This window comes from Rhopilema esculentum, chromosome 14 (genome assembly GCF_057945365.1).
Source record: "Rhopilema esculentum isolate cy_ngs chromosome 14, ASM5794536v1, whole genome shotgun sequence".
In the NCBI taxonomy this organism is placed as follows: Eukaryota; Metazoa; Cnidaria; class Scyphozoa; order Rhizostomeae; family Rhizostomatidae; genus Rhopilema; species Rhopilema esculentum.
The window spans coordinates 1,628,339-1,643,887 of NC_142828.1; the positions used below are offsets into that span (position 1 = coordinate 1,628,339).

Sequence of the window (15,549 nt, forward strand, 5' to 3'; positions counted from 1 at the left end):
AAGTGTTTTGCAAAACTTGCAAGGCAATTACCCCTTGTGCCCCCCATCTCGACGTCTCTGGTTAAATGTACCGATAAAATTCTTTCACTCCGCCTGTAGCGATGTATTAAATCAAAATGTCACAGAAGTATATATGATTTATAATGTCACCTGTAAAAGCGATTCGTGGTAAACCAAAGAGACCAGGCGCTTGAGCAATGAGGCACAAGAGAATATTTACAGAACACGTGCTTCTTTTAAAACGAAATGAGAACATCCTTTAGAATATATCATTTGCCAAACAATAATACTTTGAATACAATAATTAATCCAACCCAGATTTCTGTTTTACTTTCCTACAAAAGTGTTATTAAAAAACTATCTAAGTTGAGCCCAATGACATTTCGTCAAGAATTGATATTCCAGGTCCTAGTCGCCAGCCTAAGAGGTCTCCTTCACAAAGGCAATAGCAGCAAGTTCCTGAAAAGGAGTTGAATTAATGATTAAAATTATAATGAAGTGACGTAATTTCAAATGCTAGTACCCAGGACTTTTATATAATATGGGTCATTTTATAAAGCGTTATGTTAACAAGGTTCTGTTTATATTTGGTGAATGCTTTTTCCTTGTGTTTCATCACAAGGGCCGCCTGGATATTTTTGAGATCCTGGGGCAATAGCGGAAGATGAGAAAATTTTTGCGACCACACGCATTAGATTAGTTAAATTAATTCATTTGTTTAAAGCTTTTTAGTTGAATAAATTCCATTTGAAAATGGAATTCATTACTTTATGACCTCCAGACCCTGGGGCAATTAGCCCTCCTTGTCCCCTCTCTCAGCGGCCTTGCTCAACACATACATCATTAGGGCACATACTATACCTCAAAATATGAAATTACTGGAAACAAAAAATACACTGATTAACTTTCATGAGTGGTAATTTAATTAAGATAAGGAAAAAACACATTGTTACTTTCTTAGATAACTTATGTTCTGATTACTTTCAAATAAAACAATACTGAGAATGAGAATACAATATTCTGAATTCTGAAATGTACTTTGCCCTAAAATTTGAATCATTGGTTTCTGCTTGTAATATTTATGCGTGCAGTTGTAAAAATGAAAACTGAAAAAGCCTTGAAAAATCTCCCCCCAAGAAATCTTACCTTGCAAAATTCTTCCAGTATTACGGCTGATTGCATTACGTTTTCATTTACAATGCTGCAAAATAATTCACAAGGCAGTTACTCAATCTGGCGAAAAACAATTGACCACGAAAGTAATAATATGCTGTGGAAGTAATCATGCAAAATAAAAAGGAATACATAAGGGTGGAAACAAATCATACTAAAGTACGTTTTAGGGGATGATTTTGAAGAATGGCTTTCAGTGCGATTAAGTAGACTTTGGTATGATATGGTTCCGCTCTTTCGTTCAATTTTCAAATTTTGTGGTGCCGAAATAAAAAGCAACAACAAACTAGGCTACACAATAACAGATTACCGAAAATAAGGAAAACTCACTTTACATCTTGGGTTTTGATGCCCATTAACTTTTTCCTAATATTCAGCAGGTTAGTTTGAAAATAGGGAATCTTCTCTGATCTAGAAACTAAATCAGCAGAAACCTAAAATGGAAAAGGTTAGCCAATTGATAAACAAGTTACAAAGAGCTAATATCACTTTAGTTATTACTGAGTAGCTATCAATGACTGACTAATAATCTACAATAGAAATCAAGGATTCAAAGTTAATAATCAAACTTCTTTCCTTGCACGTTGATTGGTTGAGAACAAACAATACCCTCCTTCCTTGAGGCATGCTATTTGTATGAAAACATCTCATGAGCAAAAAGTAGTGGCATCAAGTTGAAATACGATGAACTGGAAAAAGAACTGCCTAACCATCAAAGGTATCAGTCGAATAAATACCTTTTTTAGTAGTCTATGGGGCGTTAAGTATTCCTCTTTAACTGGGCATGTGTGATCCAAAACAAATTCGCTAAGATTAGGATGCGGAAATTGGCACAGCGTTGACAGAATCGCCGTCATTATTAAATTGATATCATATGGCTGAAAGAAAAAAAAATATGTCAAATGGCGAAGTAGTGGAAATCCTACTATGTACATGAGCAACAATGCTCCTAGAAACTTGAAAAGGGAACAACTAACAATATCATTAGCAATACAGTGTATATCATAAAGGCAATGGATGAAATTGCTCCTGTCCCTCTTAAAGGGGAAGTAAAACCTCTTCCAAATATAATGTCCGGTGCAGAATTGGCTACCTGGATAGTAGCAGTGAAAAACGTACACAAATTGCTGCATTTTTTAACAGAGGGGTAATTTTTTACATGATTTAAATCCTTAAATTTTGAAAGACTTGAATAATCGATCTGGTGTTCAAAATGCAACGATTGTCCCGCAGTCAACCTTCCTGGGTTGCAGGAGTAAGCAACAATGGCTACAGGGACTAAGGAAACTGGCACAATGCTCAAGAAAAGAACAGGATAATGAGGAAAGCAATTACTTTGAACAAGTGTAAGGAAGTTACTTACTTGGTCTAAAAACCCTTGTAGCCTCTTGAATAAAGCACGAAGAAACGAGCCCTCGTAAAAATGTTGCCTTCTTTTTTCGTCAGAATGCGAAACGGGTGACTTAGGCCAGTTGAACTCCAGTGACTGAGTCGCTCTAAATGCACACTGTGCAAAGTAAAAACAAAAATATGAAACGAGTTGAATAACTCTGATGTACAGAGCTCGATGGGGCAATAATTCGGGTAAAGTCACAGACGTGTCGAAGGAAATAGACACTGAGGTTGAATGCGATAGAAACTGTGCCAAAAAAGTACAATGTTTAAACCTCGAGGAAATGAAAATCAGCGAGCACCGACGAAACTTTCAACGTAGTCTTGAAAATATTTAATTGTATACAGGCGCGGATCTAGCCAAAATTTTGACCGGTTTCGGGGTGCTTTACCCCGTTACAGCCCTGTTGAGTGTTATTGGTCCATAAATACTGCTACAATTTGCTAATGCGGTTAGTAAAATATGATTAATTTGCCTACGCTTTATCTAAAATGTCACAATTTTACTACGTTGGCCTTTGATTCTCTTCTTTCAACTTTGAAAGTAAAATTTACCGACGAAGACATATATTTAGGTGATATTACACCTGCCGACAGAAATTTACCGAACAACTAATGAAGTATTGAAGGGTATCACATCCCCCTCCATTCCCCGCTAGCTAGGCACCTGCTGGTATGTTTCAAAAACGACGCATACAAAAGGCAAACTACCTGTTTATGTGCATCCCTCAAGTACGTTTCGTAGCCGGATTCACCAGCCAGTTGAGATGTTTTTAGGTTGTCGGGCAGCAACATCAGAAAACTGCGAAGAAAAAGAAGCAATGTGTTACCGTGTTCATAACAAAATCAAAAATTGTGTCGACCCTTGGAGAAAATGAAATCAAACAACAATCCCTACCCATTGACAATTTTCTCTATCCTTTGTTTATCAAAGACTTTTTCTTTCGTTGATTCGTCGTTGTTTTCGGTTCTACCATTAACCGTCTGACTGTCTTCCACTTTCTTATCTTCTTCTACCAGGATTTTCTCTTCAGTTTCACAATCTTCATTGCACGAGGCTTCCCCATTCGTTTTGACTGGTTCAATAAAATACGATCTGTCTTCCAAGTTTCTGATGACCAGATTTCGTAGCACAGCTTCGTGTGGCAGGTTTAAAAGAGCTTCAAAGAGTCTGAGCGTTTCAAGTGATAACTGGAAAGAAGAGCCATAAACTGAGTTGAAAATACTCGAAACGATTATGTTGTATCTTCAGTGCTATTAACGGGCTTCGTAGCGCGTTGCAAAGTGGATGAAGTAAACACGATTGAAAACGAACACATTCATGTGTTTTTGGCGTGTTTACAAACACGGCCCTCATCTCTTTCAAATCTGATTTTTCACCAGTCTGCTGACTAAGCCATCATATTAAAAAGTACGATTCATTGTACATTAGGTACCGAAAATTTCCGTGGGATTTACTTTCGGTGAAGCAGGGCAACCGAAAGTAAACAAATCTAATAGGCTGACATCAAAATATTCGATTTTTTTAACTTCTATGATAACGTTCCAGATAATTTCATGTTGAAGGTAGAAATGACTTGAAGGTGAAAATTCCTCATTCACCGAAATGTCTTCTTTCCACGGAAATTCTTCAAGTTCTCACCGACCACCGAAATTTAAACGGAAATTTCAAAAAAATGACCGAAACTTTTCCTCATTCAAAATTAACCTACAGAAATTTTTGGAACCAGATTTTTTGTTAATAAATATTCTTAAAAATGGCGAAAATTACACGTTGAAATCTAATATCAAAAGTACTCACGAGATCAGACAAGTGATCGATTCTTTTGATCAACATATTGCGTAACCTATGGCCTCCATCCTGTCCCTCAACCTCGCAATCAGTATCATCGCCGAGTATAAAAGTGCAGAACTCTGGGGAAAATTGTGAACTTATTAAAGGTTCTACAGCAAACATGGTCAGAAGTTTTGTGGCGACAGTGAATGCTAAATAGATTCAAATGTCGTAAAAATCAACAAAGCAACGAGATAGAAAAATACTGAAAAAACAGAAAATTGAAAGAAATAAATTGATAACAGATGTATCTAAAGATTAGACGAAAATCAAATGAAGAAATGGCCGATTCAAGTATAATTGAATCAATGCTGCCTGCTTCCCATCAGGAATTTTACTCCACAGCGGATACAAACTTAATAACGTTTGAGCAAACACCCAAAGTTTTTGGCCTAAGAACGTCCGGGTGACAAGAAAAAGTCTGATTTTACTACAATGCAATCCGTATGAAGATTGGACTTGCATTCAACGAAGTTTGCTACTTGTAAGCAAAGAAAAAGAAAAATAAGGAACTGACGGGTAAACATTAAATAAATGCAATAATCAAATAAAAACCATATACTATAGACCCACCATTTAGCAGAATTGGCGCATCGATTATTTTTAAGCATCTGATGAGAATTGCAGTTGTAGAAATTATTCCTGATTCGGATCTTAAAAAACAAACAGAGATATATTAAAAGTTTAAATACAAAAGATACATTGAAAATATCACATTTCAAAGTGTGATGACTGAAGATGACATCAACATTAAAAACGAAAGAAAGATTTACAGAATTGTATGAAATGTACTGTATTTATTTAGCAGATGGGGAATACTTACGCTTGGAGAAGTTTTGACTGCATCAGGGACATCAGAAATCGATCTCGGATTGCTTCACCTAGACCTCTGGAAACCATCTAAATAAAAAAGGAAAATAATGGGCAATAAATTTATGGCGTCGTAAAGTAGAGAGAAGGGGGAAGGGGCAGGTCGAGTCTAAGATTGTTTTAGATGTGGTACTAGGCAAAGAGGGTTATTAAGAGCCTTTTTAGAGTCCCATGAAAAAGGTGATTCCCATAAGATAAAGTCGTAAAGGCGATTCCCATAAGATAAAGTTCTGACTTTGGCGACGAGGGGAAGAAGTTTCAAAGAAAGATTGTGATCTTTGATATTTGATTTGGTGAAAAATCCCTCCTTTTGAAACGATCACGAGCATTTAAATTTTTACATATTCTTAAAAATTATCGATGGCATCATTGGTCATGTGGATTTAACGGTCAGAAAGATTGGAATTCTAAAGTTTTGGATCGTACTTGACAAGGGAAGAGAGGAATAATAAAAATCTTGAAACTATGCACAAGTGGACAGGGCTCATTAATAAAATTTTGGGCCTGCCAACGCAAAGACGAGCAAAAAGGTGCCTGCATGTAAAATAGGGTGCAACTCATAGTCAGATAAATTCGGAGCCTCCCTGCTACGTTCAGTACTGTTATACCAACTTACGTTTGTCGAAAGCAGATACCATATCAATATTATCATGAACTACAAGTAACTACATGTAACTTCATGTAAGACTGAACAGATGACATAATAAATGCCACTAGCGTTACATTATGTACATAAAAAAGGGAATGTCAAGTAGCCCTATCGCTGTTATCGATTTCATCAAATAAAGACATCTTCAGTAAAAACGCTTTCCGATGTCTTAAAAGCTTTAATTTAAATGGAGCAGTTTTGTTTACAAAATCTTCTTTCAAGGTTTGTGAATTTTAGGATTTTGCTTTCGCTTCCTTGGCAAAGGTTGCAAGAATTTCTACATTACACTGGTTTTTTCTCATTTTAAAGATATTACAAATAGCCATGAAAGATTCTATTCCCATGTAAGATTCAATAATGGGAAATAAAATCGATTTAGAAATGTGCCTGCAGGAATTCCTGAGAATGAACTTTTGTGCCTGCTAGCGCCGCTCGCGCGCAGATTAATGAGGCCTGCAGGTGGATTGTTTAAGATGACAAAATTAAAGGTGTTCTCTGTCCATTCTACCTTTAAGCATTCAATTACAGTTAGCTTAAACCTTGTTGATCCAATTAAACACAGTTTCCTGCGTTTTTAGGCTAAGTCAATACTATTGTATAGGTAATTTGAGGACTGAACTAAAAAAGACTAAACTTCAATATTAGTTCTGGCACAGAATTCTATCACTTTTTCATATGAAGCTAAAACTTACCGGATGAGCCTCTTTGCACAGGGAGTTGATGTAATCCAACCAGGATAGAACTGAAATCAATTGGCGTTTACCAGGAAATGAAACTGAATTGTGATCATCGGAATAAATGTCCAGTCTGCAAAAAAACATTGGTATTAGCATAATAACTATCATTTATTAGAAATTTTAACAGGCAGGGATGGCAGTTGGGGAAGCATACAGCCAGCATTTTCATAAGCTCGGGACAAGGAAGATATTTTAATCCTGAAACTGAAAAGAAAGTCCCTTAATCGGAAATGTTATGGTGCCACCTCTGATTGCAAGATTGCTAATTAAATCTCACTTGCATATACGAGCCTTATCTAGGATAATCCAAGGGCTTAAATTCTGAGTTAGAAGCAACGATTTCAACAGTTAGAAGATGAGGTAAATTGACTTAAACTGAGCTCACATCCCCACTCAAATGAACTGCATTGTATTATGTTGGCTAAATAGCGTAGAAAAAGTCAACCAATGAAAAATGTTTTCAATAGCTAACAAGATAAGATGAACTTGGCAACAAAGAACTTCCACCAAAAAGTAAAATTAAGTATCAAAAACAAAAAAGATGTTAATCAAAGGAATTCTGCATTATTACAAAAACTCTAACAATCTTGCCTCATGAACTGAACAACTAACTGTTACCATAGATTAGTAATCTTCCACAAAATTAATTGTATTGCACTATACTTGCTAAATAACAGAAAGTGATAATGTAGTCTTTGCAAAAATGTTATCAATAGCTTACTTTTAAATTTAAGCTTTAACAAACTTTAAAATCAATACATCGTGAGCATGGTTAAATGAAACTACAAAAAGAATCCTGAAATCCGAATTATTACGAAAAACTTACATGTTTTTGTCTCATGAACGAGAAAAATGGGGTAAAACATTTTATCAGAGATGCAGGATACCTTTAAAAAAACAGGCCTATAATGCAACAAATCTGAAATAAATTACGTGCCCCCATTTTGCTGATATTAATGCAACATCTGCTGGGTCCATCGAGTCGGGCAAACTTTGAAACAATTTGCAAAGCCGGTCAGCCTATCAAGGAAAGAAAGGAATGCATGGTGAGTCGTTATGAAATCAACATGCATTTATGTCGTAATTAAATTACTAAATGTGTGAATATATCAAACTGAAGATAATAAAATTTTGAGCTTTGTAACAAAATTAATAAACTGGTATAGACTTTAAAGCTACACACTGGCGTGTGGTCGAGGAAAAATTTCGGAGTTTAACGCTTAAAGCGATCATAAGACTTGGCTGATGATCGCATAAATCATGAAACTCAGAGAAGCAAAACAGAGTTGCCCTGTTCTAAACATCAAGCATGCACAGCTCGGTCTACTTGGTTATTTAACATTAAACTAGAATATTGAAGTGTTCGAAATATCTTTTGCATGAATTAGATAAGAAATACTGAAAACAATAAATTCAACTTAACTAGAGCATGCATGTTGGCTTCAAATATTTTTTAAATAGACACAACTGGAGCACCCCTTTAACGTGTTGCCATTATGTAGTTCACAAGATAAAAGCCTTTTGGGTCCAATTAAATTTGAAAAACTGAGCTGAGAATCGACACATTAAACTTGGTATTAAATCTAAATTTATTCCAAAGTGTGTGCATTTAGCAATACTTAGTCCATTAAAAAAACATCCGAGATATCGATTCATGATATTTGTAAACAAGCAGAAACGTTCAGAAACCGCAAATATATTCAATTTATGAGGGTAGGGGCATAAGGCTAAACACAGAAGAACGTCATTCGTATTTGGTCGGTGTGAGCTATGCTGGTTATAAAAACATAACACAGTTGAGAAACTATGATTTCCCTATACATGCTACGCTATCTCATCACTTTGGTCTCGTTTGCAGCAGTGTAAATTAAGACTTTGGTTTACTATAGAATCATTCAGAAGACCCCTGTTGACTTACATACACCTGAACGTCAACTGAATTTAGAGAAAGGTTTGCGTAGCCACTACAGAACTTTCACCTACAGTTGTCAGTAGGATAACAGGGGGCTGATAAGTATCGAGAACGGACCTCGTGGAAGGTGAAAATCCTTTCTTGTACCAATCCAGTCAAAAGTCTGTGTTTTATCACATTCGAAATTTCTCTTATCAAATCAATTAATGTATTAAAAGGTTAAATAGCTCTGCTATCCAATGTATCACATAACTGACCAACAACAATCTCACTGTCAATAAAACGACAGTTGCTTATCAGAAAGCACATGTAAATATCCTTCATCAGTGCCATGGCTAGGTGTTGGTGATGGCAGGGAGAGGGGGTAGTTCTAGATTACTTAGACAGTACTAATTGGGGAGGCGGAGAGGGCGGGACATTTCTAGATGACTTAGAAATAGGCACAGTACTAATAATCGACATGTAATACAAAGCTTGGGCATTGTAATCATGTTGAAATACATGTAAACCATACCAAATTATTGGGGACACGAGCCCTCTATTGCCCCAAGTAATTGCACGCCAGCTTAATGCTATGCCTTTGAAACGAAACTCGTTATCTTACCATTCTCTCGCAAAGGGCTGTATACAGAACAATAACTGTGGCAGCATTATCTTCCCTAATCGACGAGCAAAGAAGCAAGCCTTCGCATGCTTTGATTGCCACTCGACTGTCCTGAAAAAGTTATCATTTGTATTATACACTGAAGAGAGAAGTAAAAATGTGGTGAAATTCAGAAGCAGCTAAACAAAACCCAGAAAGGATACAGCGGCAAACTAACAAGGCTTTCAAATCAAAGTAGCATTTTAGTAACGAAAAATACATCAAGCGTGAAACTAGTAGACGCAGCTTATAAACTTCCAGTGTTGCACACCAAAACAAACTGTTTTTAATGTATACATAAAATTGAATCGTAAGTAGGAGATTTGTTTTGTTTCAACAGTGTATGAATACAGTGTATCAACAGAAAAAGCTGCTACAATAACTTTATGCGAGAGTGGGAGACACTTCCACCATGTCTAATGAATAAGCTGTCATTACCTCACTCCTGTTCAATTCAAGAAGTGCATCAACCAGTGCATATTCAGGTCTTAAGCCTTCACCAGTAGCTTCCTCTACGGGCGCGTTGATTTCTTTCAGACCCTGATCAGCGCTCTCTACGGGGGCCTACATAAAAATGAGCAATTAGTGGGGTGATGATGATGAAATGAACAAGAAACAGCTTAATTTACAAAAAAGGGTTGGGGGTAAGGTTCAGGTACTGGGAGCGGCTGTCTATGTATACCAGTGAAGTTAGCTTTCAATATATGTCCATGCACCTTGACAAGGTTAGCAATTTACCACACTACTTGCAGTTATTTAGTGCATGTGCACTGGACGGTGAGATCACATGCTATTCCAGATGTAGCAAATTGCAAAACTTTGCAAGCTTGAATATGGTCGCAGACCTGAAAGGAAAATGACATACCTCTAGGAAAAAGTTAACCAAATATGGGTCTTGCTTCAGCTTTGAACATACTTGACACAAGAACTGCACTTCTTCATTCTCAGTTGGTGCTGCCTTTACTTCACCACAGCATCTTATTAATTTCTAGGACATCAAAAACATTGCTAACTGAGCTTGGAAAAAAAGTTTGGCAAATTTAACAACATCAAACAAACAGTTGATAGAATTCGTTCTAACATGAAGTGGAAGAACACAGAAGGAAGACTTGTAGCAAGTAAAAACAAAGGGATAAATCTGAAAGGACATTAACCATCATGGAAAAGGAAGGTCATACCAGTGGCGGATCCAGACTACCGCCATTACCGCTCGAGCGGTAGTCAGATTATTTAAAAAATTATAGAAACAAGGATCATTTTCATGTTTATCCTACTACTTTAATTGAACCATATTTAATTATTGAAAATATTTGATCGCGCTGCAAACCAAGCCTTTCTTCCTAGGAACATGCCTGAAATTTCCACAGAGACAGAAATATTTTTTAATGCTTATCGCTATGGAAATTGCGTGCCAATTGCCGAGCCACATGTTTGCCAATAGAAGGCTAGCATGGGGGGATGATGAAATCATAGCTTGCTAGCTAGGGGGGGTGAGTCGGTGTAGAGCGGATTCGAGCTGCACTGAGCGGTAGTCAGCCTGCCTAAACCAATCAAATCGTCAGAAATCACTGCCAACCTGGGGGGATGCATACAAATTTTGTTGACAACCAATGAACAACCGAGTTGACTACCGCTCAGATGGGGGGTTGAGTAGTACTGCCGCTCAAAGCGGCTCAAACGTTACAGAAAGATGGGGGGATGCCTAAATATTCTGCAAACTGTAACTTCAAAGCCGATGTGACCCATTATTTTGTACAATACACAACTAATCGTAGGAATATATTTTAAAAGAATATTAAGACTCATATTCTAAGATTTATTCTAAAATTCAGAAATATTCTAAAATTTAAGAAGGCATCAGGATTAAAAGTCAGGCCCACAATATTCGCCAAAAGTATGATTCTTTGTTTAACAAAAGTTGCTCTCAATAATTTCAAATTTTATCTAGCTTTTTAAACTTGTAATTTCCAACAGGTCTGATTTTCATAAGTAATTGTCCGACTAAATGCGAGTTTTAGGCGACACTTCAAAATTTATCTTTTTTTCTAATTCTATGGTGTTCCTCGTCTGAATGCCGTAATTTTTATAGAATATCCATCCTCAGAATATTGAATAAGATTATTTATTTCTTCTCAAGCTTGTTGTAAGGATACATGAAATTTCAGTAAAGCACAGCTTGTCTCTTGACAATGGTCTACATAAGAAATTATAGAAAGCAATAATCATTTTAGAAAACCGGGTGTGACCAAGAAATGGGTGTGGTCTAAAGGGTGTGGTCAACCCTCTATCTCATTTCGGCGGTAGTCAGATTTTTGGCTGGATCCGCCACTGCATACTCCATTTAATAATGAATTATCTGCTGGGAGGAGTCAAGCCTTACTGATGTAGATGTGAGAGGAAGGCCTTCTGTCTTAAACAAGGAAATGTCTTTGGAGCTGAATGGGCAACAGCCCTCTTGTTGCTATTTTAACAAGGCCCTATTCATCTAGCTTTGGGTATCTGTTATTTTCGATAGAACAAATGTCAAACTTTATGAAAATAAGTAAATGAAAAAATAAAACTCACATGAACTGGTTTGTACACATTGACATGAGGTAAGAGGGGTTGGGCCATTTTGCCAAGCAAATTGGTGAAAAATATCAAAACTTGCTGTTTCATTCCTGGTGGACACTGTTTGAAACAAAGTATAATTTAAAAGATAAACAAATTACTTATAAAAGATATGTAAATTGAAGATCAAAATACAGAACAAGTTCAATGACTCCTAAGCTCATAAATTCTTAACCTGGAAGAAAAATCCAGAAAACTATTATTGAGATTAGATTGAGAGCAAAAAACCAAATTTTAAGGGTGACATCATAAAAATACTTTCATCTTATTCTTTTTATCATTTGCTAAATTCATCACCATCATCTTTATTGGTTAATTGACATTTATGCTTTTTTTAAATATCCATACTCGTGACTTAAGTCCCTTGCTTGTAGTGAAATCCTTGTTTAGCATTTCTCATCTTTTATGGATCTGACAAAATACAAAATGAAGATATCAAAATTATTTACATCAGCTCTTCCCAATGTTTGCATGGTATCTAGTAACTTGTGTTGCAGCATATACTCCATGCATGGACCCTAGATATAAAACAAGATATCAAACAATCTGCAAAAATATCAAGACAAGTGCTTGATAGGCATTATGCTATCTGGCGTATTGTATTTCCTTGATTTACCCCTTTTGGATTAAGTGCCTCCCTCGAATAGGTGTCTCCACTTTCCAGATCAATAACAATAATAGCCCAAGGGTGTTTAATTAAGGAAACACTGTACTGTAAGATTATTACAGAGAATAGCATGAAACTTCATCAAACTTCAGCCTAAATATTAGAAAAGCGGTAGATATATTCTAGGTATATCCATTGGAATAAAGGTGAATCATTTGTTACAGATGATTTGAAAAATGCATTCTAATTTACAAGGGAAAAACAATAAATAAAAAAATCTACTATGATTGATCAGAATCCATCCAAAAAATATCCAATTAACACTTTTGCTTTGAGTGGAACCTCTTAAACCCTGATGAAATCAGTACAGCTTGTATAAACTTGTAGCCAAAACAAAGGCACTGGGTCTTAAACATGTAGAGCTAAAAATGGGAAAGCATAGTTGCACCTCCAGACAAACTCTCATATATGGTGGATCACTTTAGATCAGACAAAAAAATCTGGCTAATGTGAAGCCTGACTTATACATATAAAATTGTATCAAGCACCTGAGAGTACATAGCCTAATACTATCAGATGAAGCATTGATAGAATGAATACATAATCTTATAAGCAGATGTTAATAATATTTAGTCTGTGGTAAAGGGTTCCTACTTTTGCAAATATCTGAATCTGAAATATGCATTGATAACTAGAAACCTATTACACAAAATCGGCTCCAAATAACGCTCTTTCTTATTTGATTTTGTAACTTATGCGAGGCTGACTTATGTTGTCTGACTTTGGCAAATCCAACTTATCACAGTCTGAGTTACAAGAGTTTGACTGTCCTATAATCAATTAGTGATGTGTTAAAATGATAAAGATGCCATACAGTAGCCCCATGCTCCTGTTCTTCCTGCTCAAGAATTTCAATCATTTGTTCCATATGCATTGGTATATTGGTTGCTGATACAGCAATTCTGTCATCTGAAATTAAAACCACTGGGTCATTGAAAGTGTAAAAAGGTAAAATACCAGGTCCAAGATGTGCATTTTCATTGATTTTTAGAATTTCGTTTCAACGAACAGAATGAGGCTTAAGTTTTATCTTATTTTAGTTTGCTTCCAAGATGTTGAAAACTAAAAAACCTCCTGTACAAAAACACAAATGAAAAAGAACTATGTAACTTTTTTGTTTTAATTACTTTTAAATGTGTACAGTTCTTTATTGAGGTTGTATCTTAAATACCTGATGTTTTATGAATGCCTTCTTGATAGTCTCAAGTTACACAACTTTGCAGAATATTTTTTAATGAATTGACCTTTGCAAAGACATGCAACATTGCCTGTTATTCAACTGTCTACAACATCCTAATTTTGGGGCAATGAGTAGTATAGCATTGACATATAACAATTTGGAGGAAAAAGAAAAAGATTTTGCATCAAGATTACCAGTTGTTTCCAAAAAGAAAGATGTAACACTTTTCCAGTGGTACTGAAATCTTTCCAGCCTTGGAAGATCTGGTGCAAGCTGAAAATAAAATATCAATACTTGGATACTATTCAGGAAACTAAATATGTTTTATTTTAGCTATGTTTTATGTTCCATGTATACCACACTGACAACCATTTATTTCCTAGTTGTGAGAATCAATATTGTATTGAAATTCTTATAATAAAATTAATATGGAAACTTTTACCAACTTCTACTTCCAAAGTACACATGACCAAATGCAATTCTAGTGAAGGCTAATTAGAATTAATCATGAATGAATCATTGTGGTTTTATACCAAAATACAAAAAATTATGGAAAAGTGCCCTTACAATATAACAAGCCATCAGAAAAGAAACATTTTTTCAATGCAGAACACATATTTAGGGTACATAAAGGCCTGCTCAAAATCACAGAATTGCAGCAAAAAGGATACTTTTCAAAAATATCACCTCTCACTTAACATTATTCATTAAAATCAGATGAAATAGAAAATCCACCCAAGAATTGGAGGACATGCCGCCTCCCAATGGGCCGCGCAAGACTTTAAAGTTTGTTCTTCACAGAGAATGCTTTCCCCATGCAATAATTATCATCCTACATTCTGCCCGTGCATTATTTAGAGCCATGTTCTCATGGAACATTCCATATTCAAGCTTCAGAGTTCTGATTTCAAGAAAAGAGAAAGAATACAAGATCTCCTCCAAAGCCTTTGCTACAAATTCCATGTATGCTTTCTTGCGATATATTTGTTATTTGCAACTTTGATTTTTATTGTTCTGAGTTCCTTGTGCAAAAACAACTTTACCATCTGGGCGCCACCATTGATTTGACCTTACACAAATGAGAATGTTCTGTCGGGCTGGATGTGATACAAACTTTTTTTTTCTTTAGCACAATGCAGTGACTCTCATCTCAACATACCCCTAATACACACAAAGAAATTTTGCCAGACAAGAAGCACTTTTGGTGTAGTGTGATCAATTAGTCGTATGGCAAGACAATTGATCATTTTATATTTTCCTCAAGTGATCAATTGGCTTTATCTACCGTAATATACTCTGACCCATATGCAAAACTGGCTGAAATGTCGCAAATAATCAAAGCTTAAACAACAAGAAGGAACATTAATATGTGCAATTGTTTGTCGGTATTTTTATTTGTTGCATTTTATGTAAAAGTTTTGAATTAGCAGGTAACAAACTATCAAAAAAACTTTATTCTCAAAGAACAATTTCAATTAGATGGCGGATTGATGTATCTTTTTTCTAAATGCCTATTTTCACCTAACAAAAGAACTTGCAAAATACTAAATGCGTGAGATCGGCAAAGAGCAATCGTTAAAATAAAAACAAGAAAACGAGGGACTGACAAGTGCAATTTGTACATACCGCTTCGACTGCATTATGAAGAAAAGACTGTAGTTTTGTGAACATCCTCTTTTTGATTTGCCGTTTCATCTATCTGCTTTGTGCACAGCACCGAAAACAACCCAATTAAGCAACCTTTTTTGCTGGTTTCTGCTCATTGCCCACGTAAACACTTCGCCATTTTCAACTTAAAATTTACCATCGAAATGCGCATGTCACTTTTCATGTTCCTTCGCAGCGTCAGTTCTCGGAAAACCGCCCGAAGCTTTTCCCGCGT

General features: G+C 35.9%; 1 protein-coding gene across 1 annotated transcript; it reads right to left on the bottom strand.

The window, feature by feature from the left end:
- Positions 1 to 231: 231 nt before the first annotated feature.
- Positions 232 to 15,493, bottom strand: LOC135695918 (FHF complex subunit HOOK interacting protein 2A). The gene is made up of 20 exons (XM_065215142.2): positions 15,294 to 15,493; positions 13,862 to 13,940; positions 13,302 to 13,396; positions 12,270 to 12,338; positions 11,776 to 11,880; positions 10,076 to 10,198; positions 9,649 to 9,774; positions 9,172 to 9,282; positions 7,593 to 7,675; positions 6,611 to 6,725; positions 5,223 to 5,299; positions 4,973 to 5,052; positions 4,367 to 4,479; positions 3,464 to 3,756; positions 3,277 to 3,367; positions 2,537 to 2,680; positions 1,911 to 2,051; positions 1,504 to 1,607; positions 1,147 to 1,201; positions 232 to 459 (listed from the first exon to the last, which is right to left on the bottom strand). Exons 1-20 carry the CDS (start codon positions 15,360 to 15,362, stop codon positions 421 to 423), a joined length of 2,112 nt encoding a protein of 703 aa, XP_065071214.2. The 5' UTR covers positions 15,363 to 15,493; the 3' UTR covers positions 232 to 420.
- Positions 15,494 to 15,549: the final 56 nt, after the last annotated feature.